The sequence below is a fragment of the Giraffa tippelskirchi genome, chromosome 8 (assembly GCF_054371585.1).
Source record: "Giraffa tippelskirchi isolate mGirTip1 chromosome 8, T2T-mGirTip1v1.2.pri, whole genome shotgun sequence".
NCBI classification, from domain to species: domain Eukaryota; kingdom Metazoa; phylum Chordata; class Mammalia; order Artiodactyla; family Giraffidae; genus Giraffa; species Giraffa tippelskirchi.
Genome location: NC_137282.1, coordinates 67,070,907 through 67,091,512, shown reverse-complemented (window position 1 = coordinate 67,091,512; position 20,606 = coordinate 67,070,907). Strand labels below are relative to the sequence as shown.

The 20,606-nt window shown below is 54.9% G+C and overlaps 3 protein-coding genes and 1 long non-coding RNA gene across 4 annotated transcripts; 3 read left to right on the top strand and 1 right to left on the bottom strand.

Moving 5' to 3' along the window:
* Positions 1–227: 227 nt before the first annotated feature.
* On the bottom strand, positions 228–5,285 carry LOC145517352 (uncharacterized). The gene is made up of 2 exons (XR_014061989.1): positions 2,945–5,285; positions 228–702 (listed from the first exon to the last, which is right to left on the bottom strand). It is a non-coding gene; the product is annotated as an uncharacterized LOC145517352 (long non-coding RNA).
* On the top strand, positions 630–5,322 carry LOC145517174 (uncharacterized). The gene is made up of 3 exons (XM_081519439.1): positions 630–3,705; positions 4,105–4,417; positions 4,670–5,322. The coding sequence occupies exons 1-3, from the start codon at positions 3,469–3,471 to the stop codon at positions 5,296–5,298; spliced, it is 1,179 nt and encodes a 392-aa protein (XP_081375565.1). The 5' UTR covers positions 630–3,468; the 3' UTR covers positions 5,299–5,322.
* Positions 5,323–11,213: 5,891 nt separating this feature from the next.
* On the top strand, positions 11,214–12,962 carry LOC145517064 (uncharacterized). Its single transcript, XM_081519339.1, has 3 exons — positions 11,214–11,348; positions 11,748–12,060; positions 12,313–12,962. Exons 1-3 carry the CDS (start codon positions 11,214–11,216, stop codon positions 12,939–12,941), a joined length of 1,077 nt encoding a protein of 358 aa, XP_081375465.1. The 3' UTR covers positions 12,942–12,962.
* A 5,835-nt stretch (positions 12,963–18,797) lies between these two features.
* Positions 18,798–20,603, top strand: LOC145517257 (uncharacterized). The gene is made up of 3 exons (XM_081519530.1): positions 18,798–18,990; positions 19,390–19,702; positions 19,955–20,603. Exons 1-3 carry the CDS (start codon positions 18,856–18,858, stop codon positions 20,581–20,583), a joined length of 1,077 nt encoding a protein of 358 aa, XP_081375656.1. The 5' UTR covers positions 18,798–18,855; the 3' UTR covers positions 20,584–20,603.
* Positions 20,604–20,606: the final 3 nt, after the last annotated feature.

Below are 20,606 nucleotides of genomic sequence, written 5' to 3'. Positions count from 1 at the left end.
CCAGTCCGGAGCCAATCACAGTGGCCAAGGAGGTGGAAGGCACCGATTGGCCAGGGCCAGGTCATGTGACCATACTCCCCAGGAAACTCAAATATTACCAAGATTCCCTAAGAAACCAATGAACAAAATTATCCAGTAAAGGCAAACCGTACTTTTTAATGAGGCCAAAGTCACAGAAAAAAAAAAAAAAAAAGCTTCACAATGAAGTGCTCAAGGAAGCTACAAAATAAACTTTCAAAAAAGTTTAGTAGTTTTTTTAATAGGGTGACGGAGAGCTATACCTATCCCATATATGTGAATTTAGGTTTAAACTAGATTTCCCTTGGCTATTTTATAAGACAAAAAAACCCACATCACCCCCTTTTACTCCCCCCCACACCCAAAAAGTGTTTTAATCTATTGAATTTTTGTGTCCTCAGTTGTGTCTGATTCACGGCAACTCACGATCTCTACACAGCCAGGCTCTTCCGTCCATGGAATTCAGGGCAATTTTTTCTGTCACAGTAAATGCCCACCCTGGGTGATCCAAACGGAAGGGCTCAGAGGCTCCTGAGAGACTAACTCCTTTCAGCTGAGCACAGAGCTGGCTCCTCACTGGGATGCCTGTGGCCTGGGGCTCCCAGAGGGGAGAGCAGCACTCGCCCCACCGTGTGGTCACTGCTGGAAGTGCAGGCTGCTCCTCACTCCCCCTTGACAGTGTCCCTGAGGGCAGAACAGTGTGAAGTTAATCAAGGTGGAAACGCAAACTCCAATGCAAGCAAACTTCCCTCAAGGTCTCCAATACCACTCAGGAACAGGGTATTGGAAACTGCAGGGGATGACATGAATGAAGATGGAGACTTGACACCTTACACCGAGTTCACTTCCAGTTATCCCTAGACAAACATTCCATGAAAACTTGTCACAAATCTAGAGGAACAATGAGCCGAAACCGGACACGTGCTTTGAGTCTTCACACACAAAACTAAAAGGCAGTCCACAAAAAAAACCAGGAGAATACAGTGGACTTTGCAAAATCAAAGATATCTACTGTGGGAAAGACCTCAGTACAAAAGCAAAAGACAGGTCACACATCGCGAGACGAATGAGTGGAAACACAAAGCTTATCAAGGATGTGTCTCCAAACAGACAAAGAACACCAACACAACAAGCCTGTGAAAACTAGGGAAAGGTCTGAAGGGACACCAGACTGAGGAAGACACACACAGAGTATCCCGGATGATGTCCAGCACTGAGGGCCTGAAGAATCAACAGTCTAGTTGTACCTCCTCAGGCCTGTGTGACCCTGGGTGAGGCCTCTGTTTCCCGGTGGCTCTGAGAGATGGACAGGGAGGAAGGGGAAGAGAAATCACTTGCATTTCTAATACTCACAGCAAAGTCTTCCAATGAGAAGGGAATTATCACCCCCACTGACAATGCCATTCACTGAAGTGATCCCCACGGGTCCATCTAACCCAGAAGGGAAGGAAGGACCTGTTCTCACAAAACGGCGAGAGATGGAAGAAGGAAGATCAAGCCCACACCAATCCCTGGAAAGAGAAGCTGTGCTCAGGGCTTGAAAGAATTCCTATTTGGAAAATGATATCCCAGCCCCACAAGGCAATCCACAGCTTCGATGCTATTCCTCCCAAAATGCCAATGCATTTTCGCACCCAACCAAGAATTGCAAAAGGGGTACGGAAACAGAAAAGAGCCTAAATTGTCAATACAATCCGACGAAAAAGCCCCGATACGGACATCCAAGGTTGTGTGAAAGGAAATCAGACGACCAAACTAGGATCCTCAGGAGAGTATCGGAGAAGGCAATGGCGACCCACTCCAGTACTCTTGCCTGGAAAATGCCCTGGACGGAGGAGCCTGGTAGGCTGCAGGCCATGGGGTCGCGCAGAGTCAGACACGACTGAAGTGACTTAGCCGCAGCAGCAGCAGCAGGAGCCGGACAGTATGCTATTGGGAATACAACAACACACACAGATCCAGATCGATGGAATAAAGTTGAGGGTCCAGACACAGACCCCAGCATCCATGCTCAACTCATCTCTGACACAGAAGGGGAGAATATCCAAATGGGAACAAGAAAGCCTCTTCAATACATGTCCATGGGAAAACCAGACAGCTACATCTGAAGAACGCTATTGGTTTTGATCTCAGACCACCTCAATATCGGGGAAAACCTCACCCTAAAGGCTGATGTCATGAGATAGCTAGAAAGAAGCGTAGGTCAAAGGCTCCTTAACATCAGAGTCTCCTTGCCATTTGCTGGGCGGAGGTAGAAATGGGTCTCTTCAAGTAAGGGAAAGAGGTACACGAAGTACACCAATGGGTTTCCATCCAATGGAACCTCTTCACAACAGAGAAGCTAAGCAAGCATTCACAAATGCAAAAGAGAGGAAACGGAACACGAGAGACTCCTTGCAAGTGGTGTATCTGAGAAGGGGTTCATATGGAAAGAGACGAAGAATGCACAGCACTCAGATTCCAAGAAACACCACCACCACCCTTGACCCTTCCCCCATGACCAACTCCGACCTAAAGCCTTTCTCTCCCTCTAACCTATCCCTAAAACATAACCCTCATCTAATCATATACACGTGCATTCCTAGCATCCATCCGTCCACACACGAGAGAGAAAGAGGAAGACACAGACTGAATTGAGAAAGGAAAAGAGAGGGACACAGCCAGAGAGAGACACGGAACCAAAGAGAGGAAAGGAGTCGATGGTCCAGACTTTTCATCAATCTGTCTCGAAGGTAGAAGCAATGACAGCGCCCATCCACCCCAGAAGGGGGAAAAGGACGGAAGGTTTGGAGAGGAAAAGACAAGAACGCAGGGAGCCATTAGAAGCTCAGCCACCCGCAGAAGCCGAGCTGGGACACTTGAACAGAATCTCAATGGAAACAGAGGACCAGAAAGTTGGCCACTCTTTTCTATAAGAGAGGGAGACCTTCGAGTCTTCCTTTCGGTCCTCCAACTTGGATGCGGGGTCTCAAAACAGTCAGGAGGGGGAGTGCCTTTTCCTGGGTACCACGGCACATCCAGGCCTCGTTCTGCCCCATTCTGTGCTGTGTCAGCCCAGGAAGGAATCTTTCTTTCTGAAGTCTCAGCGCACACGCTCCACGTGATATCGGCCCCAGGTGGAAAGGCATGGAGCTGCTCGTAGGCCGACAGACCTAGGAAGCAGATGGGAGAATGACCGCCACTCTGCAGATGGAGAGACTGGGGAAACCCTGAGGGGCATATGCTTGTCCAGGGCCACACCACTTATGAGAAGAAGGAGCCTGGTCTGAGAGCAGCGGGGCCCTCGGAGCTCAGGCCCTGGCTGCACCCAGGCCTCCCCAGGGCTGTCGGCTGGGCTGGGTGGGTGTCACTGTGCCTGCACATGGCTTAAGGGTGGTGGTCGAGCAGTCAGAAACCCAGGGATTCGCTTGGGAAGTTTTGGGGAAGGGACCTCAGCACGAACCCCAGGAAATGATGTCACCTGCCGGCAACAGAACCCAACAGAACCCGCAACCCGGGTATCCAGGCCTCGAGAGCGGAGAGGAGCCCCCAGCCAGATCACTTGCTGCCGAGATGTTCTGCTGTTTGCCCCTGCCCAGAGGCCGGGGCCTCAGGAGAGCTCACAGGCAGTGTGCGTGGGCACCCTGTCGACGTTGGCTCAGGGCACCCCCGAGACGCCTCTGGCCCTTTGCCCGGAGAAACAGAAAGGTAACACGGGGAGCCCCAGGCCGGGCCAGGCCACCTCTCCCATGCCACCCGGAAACACCGGGTCCTTTGCCTGTGTGTGTGGATGCGGGTTTCTCGGGGTGTGTCTCCCTCAAGGAAGCCCAGGTGGATGTGGGGTCAGAAGCCTGCGGACAAGTTGTGTCCACACCCCAGGGGAGAGCATGCTGGGCGGGATGGGGAGAGTGCGGGCAGGGCCGGCCGCCCAGGCTGACCTCACACCCTCAGGTGGGTCTCTTTCCTCCCGGGTGGGGATCTGAGCAGACACACGTCTCTGACCCTTCTGGGCAGAGAAGTTCGAGCAGGCCGAAGCAGCGGCTCCACTGGCCAGGCCCAGCTCGGAAAACTCCCAGCATGGCTGGCTGACGGTCACTGTCGTTGCAGAGCTTCCCACGTGATGAGGCCGAGGACGGGGACACCCCATCCAGCTCCCGGAGGGAGGGGTCGGAGCACCACCCCCCCGCCCGTGAGGCCCAGTGCAGGCTCCAGGTGAGCGTGCCCACGGAGGCATCAGCCCCACCGGGGGCGAAGCGGAGGCGGGGAAGGCCTGCTGCCGAGACACCGCCCAGGATACACCCGGCGGCCCAGTCTGAGGCTGCCACGGAGCTCAGCACACCCGGCTCCGACCCAGAGTCCCGAGAACCCCGGCCTCTGAGGCAGCAGGAGGACCTGGAGCCCAGCACGCCAGAGCACAGAGGTGAGGACGCTGGGGCTGGTGTACGGGAGTGTGTGCGGAGGGGGTGCTGAGCTACACAGGGACGAGTCCCCGAAAGCTGCTGCTGGGCCTGCAGCAAGCGCTGGCCTCACACCCCCCGCCCCCCATCTTGCACACTTCAGTCCCAAAAGACATCCGACCCTGGGTATTCTTTGGGAATCTCTTGGAAGCTTTCTGTCCCGGGATACGCACATGCCAAGGCTGGCCTGCGGGCAAACGATGCTTCTCCCACAGCTCTAGCACTGGCCTCCAACTGGAACCAGGCTCCACTTCCCAGACCTGTCCCTACAGAGGTGGTGGCTCCAGGTGCAGGACCCAGGGATCCACCGAGGGCAGATGGAGAACCGAGACTTGCCCTCGCAGAGACACCAGGCCAGCTGGGTACTGGCCAGCACACCGGGCAGATCGGATCTCCGTGCCTGCAGGACCCCCAGCCCCAGGCACTGATGTCCCACCCCCTCAGCCAGAACCTCCACCTCCACGTGCACCTCTACCTGCTCGGCCTTTGGCAGGAGAACCCGAGGCAGAGGAGGAGTCACCGCCTCGGCAGGGAGAGCCTGCCCTGGCTCCCGCGCAACACCCAGACGCCCACGATGACTCACCCACCCCTGCAGGGAGAACGAGCCCCCGCTCTGGACAGAGACCCAGAGCCCTTGCCGGAAACACCACGTCCAGGGGAGCGGTCGGCTCTGCAGCCTCCATCCCTGTCTGCTCACCGTGGACGCCGTCAACTCGGTCTGCCCCCAGGGGACATGGAGTTCCTTTCCCCCGAACTGCTTTGCATTTGGTTTGTTTCCACCTTTCTGGTGATGTTTTCTTTTTTGCGTGGTTTCCTGTATTTTTGTTGGTTAAGTTGGGATTAGTAAACTTTTTCATCATTGTTGCAATTTGGGAACACTGTTGTGTAACTCTGGTGATACTGTGTTACCATCACCACTTTGTAGTTTCAGACCCGTTCCATCTTTATGCCCCACCCCCCAACAAAGCCTGGATTCAAGGCAAGCACGCCCTGTTCATCCCTCCGCCCGATCCTGAACACAGTTTCATCTTTTCCTTCTGCATTCCTTCCTATATTCTTGGTGTCCCCAATCAATGACTCTCAGTGAAATGACTGAAGGAGTTTTTTTCGGACGCTCCACCTACTGTAAGACTCCACTGGAGAGTTCTCATGTTTATGTCCTTTGAACTAGCCTTTGATAGCTGAAAGGACGTTGTACGTCCTTTCAAGATACCATGTGCCAAACGAAGCCCTTTTGGCAAATGCCATCATTATCTCCAGGCAGGCATTGCTGTTTGAAGGGTGCCATCTCAGCCAGAAGGCAGAGGCTGAGCTCCTCTTGTTGCACCAGCTCCCAAAAGAAGCCAAGAAAGGGAGCTGGAACAACAAACCACCCCAACGCCCAGGAAAGCGTTCTTCATGACAGAAGGCTAGAAAATGACCCAACATCCTTGTGGCCCAGAACCCCTCTAGAAATTCACTGTTCCATAAAAAAGAGAAACAGATGGGAAGTTCCAAGGAGAGGCAATGCCCATGGCCAGTGTATTTTAGAGACGGCCTGACCGCTCCGGGGAAGACACGCACTGACAGAACCCCTTGGGAAACAGCCGTGATAGTCCTCACTGTCGTAAGGGATTCCTCTGGGGACAACCTGCCCTGGGCACCACACGAGGGAGCAGACCGGCTTCTCTTCCTCTGCCCCCACACCATTCACTCATGAAGGCAGCTCAGGTGTTCTCATGCCCTGCCTGCCTGCCTGCCTGGCTCATCCGTGAGCTGTGACCACCTCCAGGACAGGACTCCACCTTCTGCTCTCTGTGTACCGTGAATCTGCACACAGTGGGCTTTCAGAACCTTAGGAGACTTGAGCCATTCCCACTCGAGCCAGAACCCTCCCCAGGAAGGAAAACAGCTGTGCAGTCCTTTTGGCCCCAGCACTGGTTCCGAAACCCTGGCGGCTCCTAGAGCCTCTACGGTGTGAAGAGGGAGGTCCCTTTTGACAGAGCTTTCCGGCCGTCAGATCTAAGCTGCTGTTTCACTGTCAGCTGTGTCTCTTCCGTTGCAGTGTTGCAGGTGGGCCACGCTGCTCCAAAGGAGCTCACAAGCTGAGTTTCAAGGGAGGTATTGAGAGGACAGGGATGGCTACAACGTGCTGCAAACTGAGTGAGGGTCCCCACAATCCTCAGCAAAGGTGTGTGGTGTGCAAGTGGGGAGTAGAGGGCCCCCAAGTTCCAAAGGAAGGGAGGTACTCGGGAGCTAAAGCCCTTGGCTGCTGTGGTAGCAGCTGCAGATGGCAGCTCGTCCACAGTGCACTTCGAATGAGGTCATATGAGCGGGACTCTGGAAATGGCTCCGAAATCCAGAGAAAGGGGTCAGGGTATGTGGGAATCCGGCGGGGGTGGGGGGTGGATGAAGGAAGGTGTCCTTCCTCTCTCCAGTGCAATTTGGTTTGGTGAGTCTCAAAGCTACCAGATGGCACTTCCCAAGTCAGGCCCCCGCAGGAATCAGGGTGGGCTGCATGCCTCGGCCCCTGCCACAGGGACAAGCCACACCAGTGGCCTCCCTGAGCTCCAATGGCCGGATCTGGGGGTTCTGTCTGGGTGCACACCTGCTTGTTCTGGCCAAGTTCCCCGCTTCTCTGAGCACCAGCTTCAACCTCTCGAATGAGGACATCGATTGCTACCTTGGCACGTTACTCTCTTCATCCTGTGAAGACTCATTAGGCTTATCCTACAATTACTAGCTGGCCCGAGGAGATATCTCCTGAATCCAGATTAAGCTGGAGTCTCCCAGGCTCATCTGGCATGTCTTCCCTGAAGTCTGCCAAAACCCACACCCTTGCGTTTCCAGGGACTCCCCTTAGCCAGCTGGGCAGAAAACCCAGCATGTTTCAAACAAGCTGACAGACAAGCGGGAGAGGACTCACGGGCAGACGGCTTCCCGCAGGTCTCGGGTGGAGCTCTGGGACCACAGCAGCAACAGGCCATCCCAGTCCCTGGGCTCAGCAGCGCCCTCATTCTCACGCCGGCGGCTCTGCCCTGAGGGGAGCAGGAAGGTCACCAACTGCCGCAGGCGGACCTCACGCCCCTCCCACTTATGGAGCCTGACCTCCCCCGGCCCCACCCCTTCCCCTACCCCAGCAGGACGAGAGCTCCTCTTCCCCTGGCTTCTAACGTGAGGCCCGGCCCTGGGCCCCGACTGGGCACTGCCCCAGTCCGGAGCCAATCACAGTGGCCAAGGAGGTGGAAGGCACCGATTGGCCAGGGCCAGGTCATGTGACCATACTCCCCAGGAAACTCAAATATTACCAAGATTCCCTAAGAAACCAATGAACAAAATTATCCAGTAAAGGCAAACCGTACTTTTTAATGAGGCCAAAGTCACAGAAAAAAAAAAAAAAAAAGCTTCACAATGAAGTGCTCAAGGAAGCTACAAAATAAACTTTCAAAAAAGTTTAGTAGTTTTTTTAATAGGGTGACGGAGAGCTATACCTATCCCATATATGTGAATTTAGGTTTAAACTAGATTTCCCTTGGCTATTTTATAAGACAAAAAAACCCACATCACCCCCTTTTACTCCCCCCCACACCCAAAAAGTGTTTTAATCTATTGAATTTTTGTGTCCTCAGTTGTGTCTGATTCACGGCAACTCACGATCTCTACACAGCCAGGCTCTTCCGTCCATGGAATTCAGGGCAATTTTTTCTGTCACAGTAAATGCCCACCCTGGGTGATCCAAACGGAAGGGCTCAGAGGCTCCTGAGAGACTAACTCCTTTCAGCTGAGCACAGAGCTGGCTCCTCACTGGGATGCCTGTGGCCTGGGGCTCCCAGAGGGGAGAGCAGCACTCGCCCCACCGTGTGGTCACTGCTGGAAGTGCAGGCTGCTCCTCACTCCCCCTTGACAGTGTCCCTGAGGGCAGAACAGTGTGAAGTTAATCAAGGTGGAAACGCAAACTCCAATGCAAGCAAACTTCCCTCAAGGTCTCCAATACCACTCAGGAACAGGGTATTGGAAACTGCAGGGGATGACATGAATGAAGATGGAGACTTGACACCTTACACCGAGTTCACTTCCAGTTATCCCTAGACAAACATTCCATGAAAACTTGTCACAAATCTAGAGGAACAATGAGCCGAAACCGGACACGTGCTTTGAGTCTTCACACACAAAACTAAAAGGCAGTCCACAAAAAAAACCAGGAGAATACAGTGGACTTTGCAAAATCAAAGATATCTACTGTGGGAAAGACCTCAGTACAAAAGCAAAAGACAGGTCACACATCGCGAGACGAATGAGTGGAAACACAAAGCTTATCAAGGATGTGTCTCCAAACAGACAAAGAACACCAACACAACAAGCCTGTGAAAACTAGGGAAAGGTCTGAAGGGACACCAGACTGAGGAAGACACACACAGAGTATCCCGGATGATGTCCAGCACTGAGGGCCTGAAGAATCAACAGTCTAGTTGTACCTCCTCAGGCCTGTGTGACCCTGGGTGAGGCCTCTGTTTCCCGGTGGCTCTGAGAGATGGACAGGGAGGAAGGGGAAGAGAAATCACTTGCATTTCTAATACTCACAGCAAAGTCTTCCAATGAGAAGGGAATTATCACCCCCACTGACAATGCCATTCACTGAAGTGATCCCCACGGGTCCATCTAACCCAGAAGGGAAGGAAGGACCTGTTCTCACAAAACGGCGAGAGATGGAAGAAGGAAGATCAAGCCCACACCAATCCCTGGAAAGAGAAGCTGTGCTCAGGGCTTGAAAGAATTCCTATTTGGAAAATGATATCCCAGCCCCACAAGGCAATCCACAGCTTCGATGCTATTCCTCCCAAAATGCCAATGCATTTTCGCACCCAACCAAGAATTGCAAAAGGGGTACGGAAACAGAAAAGAGCCTAAATTGTCAATACAATCCGACGAAAAAGCCCCGATACGGACATCCAAGGTTGTGTGAAAGGAAATCAGACGACCAAACTAGGATCCTCAGGAGAGTATCGGAGAAGGCAATGGCGACCCACTCCAGTACTCTTGCCTGGAAAATGCCCTGGACGGAGGAGCCTGGTAGGCTGCAGGCCATGGGGTCGCGCAGAGTCAGACACGACTGAAGTGACTTAGCCGCAGCAGCAGCAGCAGGAGCCGGACAGTATGCTATTGGGAATACAACAACACACACAGATCCAGATCGATGGAATAAAGTTGAGGGTCCAGACACAGACCCCAGCATCCATGCTCAACTCATCTCTGACACAGAAGGGGAGAATATCCAAATGGGAACAAGAAAGCCTCTTCAATACATGTCCATGGGAAAACCAGACAGCTACATCTGAAGAACGCTATTGGTTTTGATCTCAGACCACCTCAATATCGGGGAAAACCTCACCCTAAAGGCTGATGTCATGAGATAGCTAGAAAGAAGCGTAGGTCAAAGGCTCCTTAACATCAGAGTCTCCTTGCCATTTGCTGGGCGGAGGTAGAAATGGGTCTCTTCAAGTAAGGGAAAGAGGTACACGAAGTACACCAATGGGTTTCCATCCAATGGAACCTCTTCACAACAGAGAAGCTAAGCAAGCATTCACAAATGCAAAAGAGAGGAAACGGAACACGAGAGACTCCTTGCAAGTGGTGTATCTGAGAAGGGGTTCATATGGAAAGAGACGAAGAATGCACAGCACTCAGATTCCAAGAAACACCACCACCACCCTTGACCCTTCCCCCATGACCAACTCCGACCTAAAGCCTTTCTCTCCCTCTAACCTATCCCTAAAACATAACCCTCATCTAATCATATACACGTGCATTCCTAGCATCCATCCGTCCACACACGAGAGAGAAAGAGGAAGACACAGACTGAATTGAGAAAGGAAAAGAGAGGGACACAGCCAGAGAGAGACACGGAACCAAAGAGAGGAAAGGAGTCGATGGTCCAGACTTTTCATCAATCTGTCTCGAAGGTAGAAGCAATGACAGCGCCCATCCACCCCAGAAGGGGGAAAAGGACGGAAGGTTTGGAGAGGAAAAGACAAGAACGCAGGGAGCCATTAGAAGCTCAGCCACCCGCAGAAGCCGAGCTGGGACACTTGAACAGAATCTCAATGGAAACAGAGGACCAGAAAGTTGGCCACTCTTTTCTATAAGAGAGGGAGACCTTCGAGTCTTCCTTTCGGTCCTCCAACTTGGATGCGGGGTCTCAAAACAGTCAGGAGGGGGAGTGCCTTTTCCTGGGTACCACGGCACATCCAGGCCTCGTTCTGCCCCATTCTGTGCTGTGTCAGCCCAGGAAGGAATCTTTCTTTCTGAAGTCTCAGCGCACACGCTCCACGTGATATCGGCCCCAGGTGGAAAGGCATGGAGCTGCTCGTAGGCCGACAGACCTAGGAAGCAGATGGGAGAATGACCGCCACTCTGCAGATGGAGAGACTGGGGAAACCCTGAGGGGCATATGCTTGTCCAGGGCCACACCACTTATGAGAAGAAGGAGCCTGGTCTGAGAGCAGCGGGGCCCTCGGAGCTCAGGCCCTGGCTGCACCCAGGCCTCCCCAGGGCTGTCGGCTGGGCTGGGTGGGTGTCACTGTGCCTGCACATGGCTTAAGGGTGGTGGTCGAGCAGTCAGAAACCCAGGGATTCCCTTGGGAAGTTTTGGGGAAGGGACCTCAGCACGAACCCCAGGAAATGATGTCACCTGCCGGCAACAGAACCCAACAGAACCCGCAACCCGGGTATCCAGGCCTCGAGAGCGGAGAGGAGCCCCCAGCCAGATCACTTGCTGCCGAGATGTTCTGCTGTTTGCCCCTGCCCAGAGGCCGGGGCCTCAGGAGAGCTCACAGGCAGTGTGCGTGGGCACCCTGTCGACGTTGGCTCAGGGCACCCCCGAGACGCCTCTGGCCCTTTGCCCGGAGAAACAGAAAGGTAACACGGGGAGCCCCAGGCCGGGCCAGGCCACCTCTCCCATGCCACCCGGAAACACCGGGTCCTTTGCCTGTGTGTGTGGATGCGGGTTTCTCGGGGTGTGTCTCCCTCAAGGAAGCCCAGGTGGATGTGGGGTCAGAAGCCTGCGGACAAGTTGTGTCCACACCCCAGGGGAGAGCATGCTGGGCGGGATGGGGAGAGTGCGGGCAGGGCCGGCCGCCCAGGCTGACCTCACACCCTCAGGTGGGTCTCTTTCCTCCCGGGTGGGGATCTGAGCAGACACACGTCTCTGACCCTTCTGGGCAGAGAAGTTCGAGCAGGCCGAAGCAGCGGCTCCACTGGCCAGGCCCAGCTCGGAAAACTCCCAGCATGGCTGGCTGACGGTCACTGTCGTTGCAGAGCTTCCCACGTGATGAGGCCGAGGACGGGGACACCCCATCCAGCTCCCGGAGGGAGGGGTCGGAGCACCACCCCCCCGCCCGTGAGGCCCAGTGCAGGCTCCAGGTGAGCGTGCCCACGGAGGCATCAGCCCCACCGGGGGCGAAGCGGAGGCGGGGAAGGCCTGCTGCCGAGACACCGCCCAGGATACACCCGGCGGCCCAGTCTGAGGCTGCCACGGAGCTCAGCACACCCGGCTCCGACCCAGAGTCCCGAGAACCCCGGCCTCTGAGGCAGCAGGAGGACCTGGAGCCCAGCACGCCAGAGCACAGAGGTGAGGACGCTGGGGCTGGTGTACGGGAGTGTGTGCGGAGGGGGTGCTGAGCTACACAGGGACGAGTCCCCGAAAGCTGCTGCTGGGCCTGCAGCAAGCGCTGGCCTCACACCCCCCGCCCCCCATCTTGCACACTTCAGTCCCAAAAGACATCCGACCCTGGGTATTCTTTGGGAATCTCTTGGAAGCTTTCTGTCCCGGGATACGCACATGCCAAGGCTGGCCTGCGGGCAAACGATGCTTCTCCCACAGCTCTAGCACTGGCCTCCAACTGGAACCAGGCTCCACTTCCCAGACCTGTCCCTACAGAGGTGGTGGCTCCAGGTGCAGGACCCAGGGATCCACCGAGGGCAGATGGAGAACCGAGACTTGCCCTCGCAGAGACACCAGGCCAGCTGGGTACTGGCCAGCACACCGGGCAGATCGGATCTCCGTGCCTGCAGGACCCCCAGCCCCAGGCACTGATGTCCCACCCCCTCAGCCAGAACCTCCACCTCCACGTGCACCTCTACCTGCTCGGCCTTTGGCAGGAGAACCCGAGGCAGAGGAGGAGTCACCGCCTCGGCAGGGAGAGCCTGCCCTGGCTCCCGCGCAACACCCAGACGCCCACGATGACTCACCCACCCCTGCAGGGAGAACGAGCCCCTGCTCTGGACAGAGACCCAGAGCCCTTGCCGGAAACACCACGTCCAGGGGAGCGGTCGGCTCTGCAGCCTCCATCCCTGTCTGCTCACCGTGGACGCCGTCAACTCGGTCTGCCCCCAGGGGACATGGAGTTCCTTTCCCCCGAACTGCTTTGCATTTGGTTTGTTTCCACCTTTCTGGTGATGTTTTCTTTTTTGCGTGGTTTCCTGTATTTTTGTTGGTTAAGTTGGGATTAGTAAACTTTTTCATCATTGTTGCAATTTGGGAACACTGTTGTGTAACTCTGGTGATACTGTGTTACCATCACCACTTTGTAGTTTCAGACCCGTTCCATCTTTATGCCCCACCCCCCAACAAAGCCTGGATTCAAGGCAAGCACGCCCTGTTCATCCCTCCGCCCGATCCTGAACACAGTTTCATCTTTTCCTTCTGCATTCCTTCCTATATTCTTGGTGTCCCCAATCAATGACTCTCAGTGAAATGACTGAAGGAGTTTTTTTCGGACGCTCCACCTACTGTAAGACTCCACTGGAGAGTTCTCATGTTTATGTCCTTTGAACTAGCCTTTGATAGCTGAAAGGACGTTGTACGTCCTTTCAAGATACCATGTGCCAAACGAAGCCCTTTTGGCAAATGCCATCATTATCTCCAGGCAGGCATTGCTGTTTGAAGGGTGCCATCTCAGCCAGAAGGCAGAGGCTGAGCTCCTCTTGTTGCACCAGCTCCCAAAAGAAGCCAAGAAAGGGAGCTGGAACAACAAACCACCCCAACGCCCAGGAAAGCGTTCTTCATGACAGAAGGCTAGAAAATGACCCAACATCCTTGTGGCCCAGAACCCCTCTAGAAATTCACTGTTCCATAAAAAAGAGAAACAGATGGGAAGTTCCAAGGAGAGGCAATGCCCATGGCCAGTGTATTTTAGAGACGGCCTGACCGCTCCGGGGAAGACACGCACTGACAGAACCCCTTGGGAAACAGCCGTGATAGTCCTCACTGTCGTAAGGGATTCCTCTGGGGACAACCTGCCCTGGGCACCACACGAGGGAGCAGACCGGCTTCTCTTCCTCTGCCCCCACACCATTCACTCATGAAGGCAGCTCAGGTGTTCTCATGCCCTGCCTGCCTGCCTGCCTGGCTCATCCGTGAGCTGTGACCACCTCCAGGACAGGACTCCACCTTCTGCTCTCTGTGTACCGTGAATCTGCACACAGTGGGCTTTCAGAACCTTAGGAGACTTGAGCCATTCCCACTCGAGCCAGAACCCTCCCCAGGAAGGAAAACAGCTGTGCAGTCCTTTTGGCCCCAGCACTGGTTCCGAAACCCTGGCGGCTCCTAGAGCCTCTACGGTGTGAAGAGGGAGGTCCCTTTTGACAGAGCTTTCCGGCCGTCAGATCTAAGCTGCTGTTTCACTGTCAGCTGTGTCTCTTCCGTTGCAGTGTTGCAGGTGGGCCACGCTGCTCCAAAGGAGCTCACAAGCTGAGTTTCAAGGGAGGTATTGAGAGGACAGGGATGGCTACAACGTGCTGCAAACTGAGTGAGGGTCCCCACAATCCTCAGCAAAGGTGTGTGGTGTGCAAGTGGGGAGTAGAGGGCCCCCAAGTTCCAAAGGAAGGGAGGTACTCGGGAGCTAAAGCCCTTGGCTGCTGTGGTAGCAGCTGCAGATGGCAGCTCGTCCACAGTGCACTTCGAATGAGGTCATATGAGCGGGACTCTGGAAATGGCTCCGAAATCCAGAGAAAGGGGTCAGGGTATGTGGGAATCCGGCGGGGGTGGGGGGTGGATGAAGGAAGGTGTCCTTCCTCTCTCCAGTGCAATTTGGTTTGGTGAGTCTCAAAGCTACCAGATGGCACTTCCCAAGTCAGGCCCCCGCAGGAATCAGGGTGGGCTGCATGCCTCGGCCCCTGCCACAGGGACAAGCCACACCAGTGGCCTCCCTGAGCTCCAATGGCCGGATCTGGGGGTTCTGTCTGGGTGCACACCTGCTTGTTCTGGCCAAGTTCCCCGCTTCTCTGAGCACCAGCTTCAACCTCTCGAATGAGGACATCGATTGCTACCTTGGCACGTTACTCTCTTCATCCTGTGAAGACTCATTAGGCTTATCCTACAATTACTAGCTGGCCCGAGGAGATATCTCCTGAATCCAGATTAAGCTGGAGTCTCCCAGGCTCATCTGGCATGTCTTCCCTGAAGTCTGCCAAAACCCACACCCTTGCGTTTCCAGGGACTCCCCTTAGCCAGCTGGGCAGAAAACCCAGCATGTTTCAAACAAGCTGACAGACAAGCGGGAGAGGACTCACGGGCAGACGGCTTCCCTCAGGTCTCGGGTGGAGCTCTGGGACCACAGCAGCAACAGGCCATCCCAGTCCCTGGGCTCAGCAGCGCCCTCATTCTCACGCCGGCGGCTCTGCCCTGAGGGGAGCAGGAAGGTCACCAACTGCCGCAGGCGGACCTCACGCCCCTCCCACTTATGGAGCCTGACCTCCCCCGGCCCCACCCCTTCCCCTACCCCAGCAGGACGAGAGCTCCTCTTCCCCTGGCTTCTAACGTGAGGCCCGGCCCTGGGCCCCGATTGGGCACTGCCCCAGTCCGGAGCCAATCACAGTGGCCAAGGAGGTGGAAGGCACCGATTGGCCAGGGCCAGGTCATGTGACCATACTCCCCAGGAAACTCAAATATTACCAAGATTCCCTAAGAAACCAATGAACAAAATTATCCAGTAAAGGCAAACCGTACTTTTTAATGAGGCCAAAGTCACAGAAAAAAAAAAAAAAAAGCTTCACAATGAAGTGCTCAAGGAAGCTACAAAATAAACTTTCAAAAAAGTTTAGTAGTTTTTTTAATAGGGTGACGGAGAGCTATACCTATCCCATATATGTGAATTTAGGTTTAAACTAGATTTCCCTTGGCTATTTTATAAGACAAAAAAACCCACATCACCCCCTTTTACTCCCCCCCACACCCAAAAAGTGTTTTAATCTATTGAATTTTTGTGTCCTCAGTTGTGTCTGATTCACGGCAACTCACGATCTCTACACAGCCAGGCTCTTCCGTCCATGGAATTCAGGGCAATTTTTTCTGTCACAGTAAATGCCCACCCTGGGTGATCCAAACGGAAGGGCTCAGAGGCTCCTGAGAGACTAACTCCTTTCAGCTGAGCACAGAGCTGGCTCCTCACTGGGATGCCTGTGGCCTGGGGCTCCCAGAGGGGAGAGCAGCACTCGCCCCACCGTGTGGTCACTGCTGGAAGTGCAGGCTGCTCCTCACTCCCCCTTGACAGTGTCCCTGAGGGCAGAACAGTGTGAAGTTAATCAAGGTGGAAACGCAAACTCCAATGCAAGCAAACTTCCCTCAAGGTCTCCAATACCACTCAGGAACAGGGTATTGGAAACTGCAGGGGATGACATGAATGAAGATGGAGACTTGACACCTTACACCGAGTTCACTTCCAGTTATCCCTAGACAAACATTCCATGAAAACTTGTCACAAATCTAGAGGAACAATGAGCCGAAACCGGACACGTGCTTTGAGTCTTCACACACAAAACTAAAAGGCAGTCCACAAAAAAAACCAGGAGAATACAGTGGACTTTGCAAAATCAAAGATATCTACTGTGGGAAAGACCTCAGTACAAAAGCAAAAGACAGGTCACACATCGCGAGACGAATGAGTGGAAACACAAAGCTTATCAAGGATGTGTCTCCAAACAGACAAAGAACACCAACACAACAAGCCTGTGAAAACTAGGGAAAGGTCTGAAGGGACACCAGACTGAGGAAGACACACACAGAGTATCCCGGATGATGTCCAGCACTGAGGGCCTGAAGAATCAACAGTCTAGTTGTACCTCCTCAGGCCTGTGTGACCCTGGGTGAGGCCTCTGTTTCCCGGTGGCTCTGAGAGATGGACAGGGAGGAAGGGGAAGAGAAATCACTTGCATTTCTAATACTCACAGCAAAGTCTTCCAATGAGAAGGGAATTATCACCCCCACTGACAATGCCATTCACTGAAGTGATCCCCACGGGTCCATCTAACCCAGAAGGGAAGGAAGGACCTGTTCTCACAAAACGGCGAGAGATGGAAGAAGGAAGATCAAGCCCACACCAATCCCTGGAAAGAGAAGCTGTGCTCAGGGCTTGAAAGAATTCCTATTTGGAAAATGATATCCCAGCCCCACAAGGCAATCCACAGCTTCGATGCTATTCCTCCCAAAATGCCAATGCATTTTCGCACCCAACCAAGAATTGCAAAAGGGGTACGGAAACAGAAAAGAGCCTAAATTGTCAATACAATCCGACGAAAAAGCCCCGATACGGACATCCAAGGTTGTGTGAAAGGAAATCAGACGACCAAACTAGGATCCTCAGGAGAGTATCGGAGAAGGCAATGGCGACCCACTCCAGTACTCTTGCCTGGAAAATGCCCTGGACGGAGGAGCCTGGTAGGCTGCAGGCCATGGGGTCGCGCAGAGTCAGACACGACTGAAGTGACTTAGCCGCAGCAGCAGCAGCAGGAGCCGGACAGTATGCTATTGGGAATACAACAACACACACAGATCCAGATCGATGGAATAAAGTTGAGGGTCCAGACACAGACCCCAGCATCCATGCTCAACTCATCTCTGACACAGAAGGGGAGAATATCCAAATGGGAACAAGAAAGCCTCTTCAATACATGTCCATGGGAAAACCAGACAGCTACATCTGAAGAACGCTATTGGTTTTGATCTCAGACCACCTCAATATCGGGGAAAACCTCACCCTAAAGGCTGATGTCATGAGATAGCTAGAAAGAAGCGTAGGTCAAAGGCTCCTTAACATCAGAGTCTCCTTGCCATTTGCTGGGCGGAGGTAGAAATGGGTCTCTTCAAGTAAGGGAAAGAGGTACACGAAGTACACCAATGGGTTTCCATCCAATGGAACCTCTTCACAACAGAGAAGCTAAGCAAGCATTCACAAATGCAAAAGAGAGGAAACGGAACACGAGAGACTCCTTGCAAGTGGTGTATCTGAGAAGGGGTTCATATGGAAAGAGACGAAGAATGCACAGCACTCAGATTCCAAGAAACACCACCACCACCCTTGACCCTTCCCCCATGACCAACTCCGACCTAAAGCCTTTCTCTCCCTCTAACCTATCCCTAAAACATAACCCTCATCTAATCATATACACGTGCATTCCTAGCATCCATCCGTCCACACACGAGAGAGAAAGAGGAAGACACAGACTGAATTGAGAAAGGAAAAGAGAGGGACACAGCCAGAGAGAGACACGGAACCAAAGAGAGGAAAGGAGTCGATGGTCCAGACTTTTCATCAATCTGTCTCGAAGGTAGAAGCAATGACAGCGCCCATCCACCCCAGAAGGGGGAAAAGGACGGAAGGTTTGGAGAGGAAAAGACAAGAACGCAGGGAGCCATTAGAAGCTCAGCCACCCGCAGAAGCCGAGCTGGGACACTTGAACAGAATCTCAATGGAAACAGAGGACCAGAAAGTTGGCCACTCTTTTCTATAAGAGAGGGAGACCTTCGAGTCTTCCTTTCGGTCCTCCAACTTGGATGCGGGGTCTCAAAACAGTCAGGAGGGGGAGTGCCTTTTCCTGGGTACCACGGCACATCCAGGCCTCGTTCTGCCCCATTCTGTGCTGTGTCAGCCCAGGAAGGAATCTTTCTTTCTGAAGTCTCAGCGCACACGCTCCACGTGATATCGGCCCCAGGTGGAAAGGCATGGAGCTGCTCGTAGGCCGACAGACCTAGGAAGCAGATGGGAGAATGACCGCCACTCTGCAGATGGAGAGACTGGGGAAACCCTGAGGGGCATATGCTTGTCCAGGGCCACACCACTTATGAGAAGAAGGAGCCTGGTCTGAGAGCAGCGGGGCCCTCGGAGCTCAGGCCCTGGCTGCACCCAGGCCTCCCCAGGGCTGTCGGCTGGGCTGGGTGGGTGTCACTGTGCCTGCACATGGCTTAAGGGTGGTGGTCGAGCAGTCAGAAACCCAGGGATTCCCTTGGGAAGTTTTGGGGAAGGGACCTCAGCACGAACCCCAGGAAATGATGTCACCTGCCGGCAACAGAACCCAACAGAACCCGCAACCCGGGTATCCAGGCCTCGAGAGCGGAGAGGAGCCCCCAGCCAGATCACTTGCTGCCGAGATGTTCTGCTGTTTGCCCCTGCCCAGAGGCCGGGGCCTCAGGAGAGCTCACAGGCAGTGTGCGTGGGCACCCTGTCGACGTTGGCTCAGGGCACCCCCGAGACGCCTCTGGCCCTTTGCCCGGAGAAACAGAAAGGTAACACGGGGAGCCCCAGGCCGGGCCAGGCCACCTCTCCCATGCCACCCGGAAACACCGGGTCCTTTGCCTGTGTGTGTGGATGCGGGTTTCTCGGGGTGTGTCTCCCTCAAGGAAGCCCAGGTGGATGTGGGGTCAGAAGCCTGCGGACAAGTTGTGTCCACACCCCAGGGGAGAGCATGCTGGGCGGGATGGGGGGAGTGCGGGCAGGGCCGGCCGCCCAGGCTGACCTCACACCCTCAGGTGGGTCTCTTTCCTCCCGGGTGGGGATCTGAGCAGACACACGTCTCTGACCCTTCTGGGCAGAGAAGTTCGAGCAGGCCGAAGCAGCGGCTCCACTGGCCAGGCCCAGCTCGGAAAACTCCCAGCATGGCTGGCTGACGGTCACTGTCGTTGCAGAGCTTCCCACGTGATGAGGCCGAGGACGGGGACACCCCATCCAGCTCCCGGAGGGAGGGGTCGGAGCACCACCCCCCCGCCCGTGAGGCCCAGTGCAGGCTCCAGGTGAGCGTGCCCACGGAGGCATCAGCCCCACCGGGGGCGAAGCGGAGGCGGGGAAGGCCTGCTGCCGAGACACCGCCCAGGATACACCCGGCGGCCCAGTCTGAGGCTGCCACGGAGCTCAGCACACCCGGCTCCGACCCAGAGTCCCGAGAACCCCGGCCTCTGAGGCAGCAGGAGGACCTGGAGCCCAGCACGCCAGAGCACAGAGGTGAGGACGCTGGGGCTGGTGTACGGGAGTGTGTGCGGAGGGGGTGCTGAGCTACACAGGGACGAGTCCCCGAAAGCTGCTGCTGGGCCTGCAGCAAGCGCTGGCCTCACACCCCCCGCCCCCCATCTTGCACACTTCAGTCCCAAAAGACATCCGACCCTGGGTATTCTTTGGGAATCTCTTGGAAGCTTTCTGTCCCGGGATACGCACATGCCAAGGCTGGCCTGCGGGCAAACGATGCTTCTCCCACAGCTCTAGCACTGGCCTCCAACTGGAACCAGGCTCCACTTCCCAGACCTGTCCCTACAGAGGTGGTGGCTCCAGGTGCAGGACCCAGGGATCCACCGAGGGCAGATGGAGAACCGAGACTTGCCCTCGCAGAGACACCAGGCCAGCTGGGTACTGGCCAGCACACCGGGCAGATCGGATCTCCGTGCCTGCAGGACCCCCAGCCCCAGGCACTGATGTCCCACCCCCTCAGCCAGAACCTCCACCTCCACGTGCACCTCTACCTGCTCGGCCTTTGGCAGGAGAACCCGAGGCAGAGGAGGAGTCACCGCCTCGGCAGGGAGAGCCTGCCCTGGCTCCCGCGCAACACCCAGACGCCCACGATGACTCACCCACCCCTGCAGGGAGAACGAGCCCCCGCTCTGGACAGAGACCCAGAGCCCTTGCCGGAAACACCACGTCCAGGGGAGCGGTCGGCTCTGCAGCCTCCATCCCTGTCTGCTCACCGTGGACGCCGTCAACTCGGTCTGCCCCCAGGGGACATGGAGTTCCTTTCCCCCGAACTGCTTTGCATTTGGTTTGTTTCCACCTTTCTGGTGATGTTTTCTTTTTTGCGTGGTTTCCTGTATTTTTGTTGGTTAAGTTGGGATTAGTAAACTTTTTCATCATTGTTGCA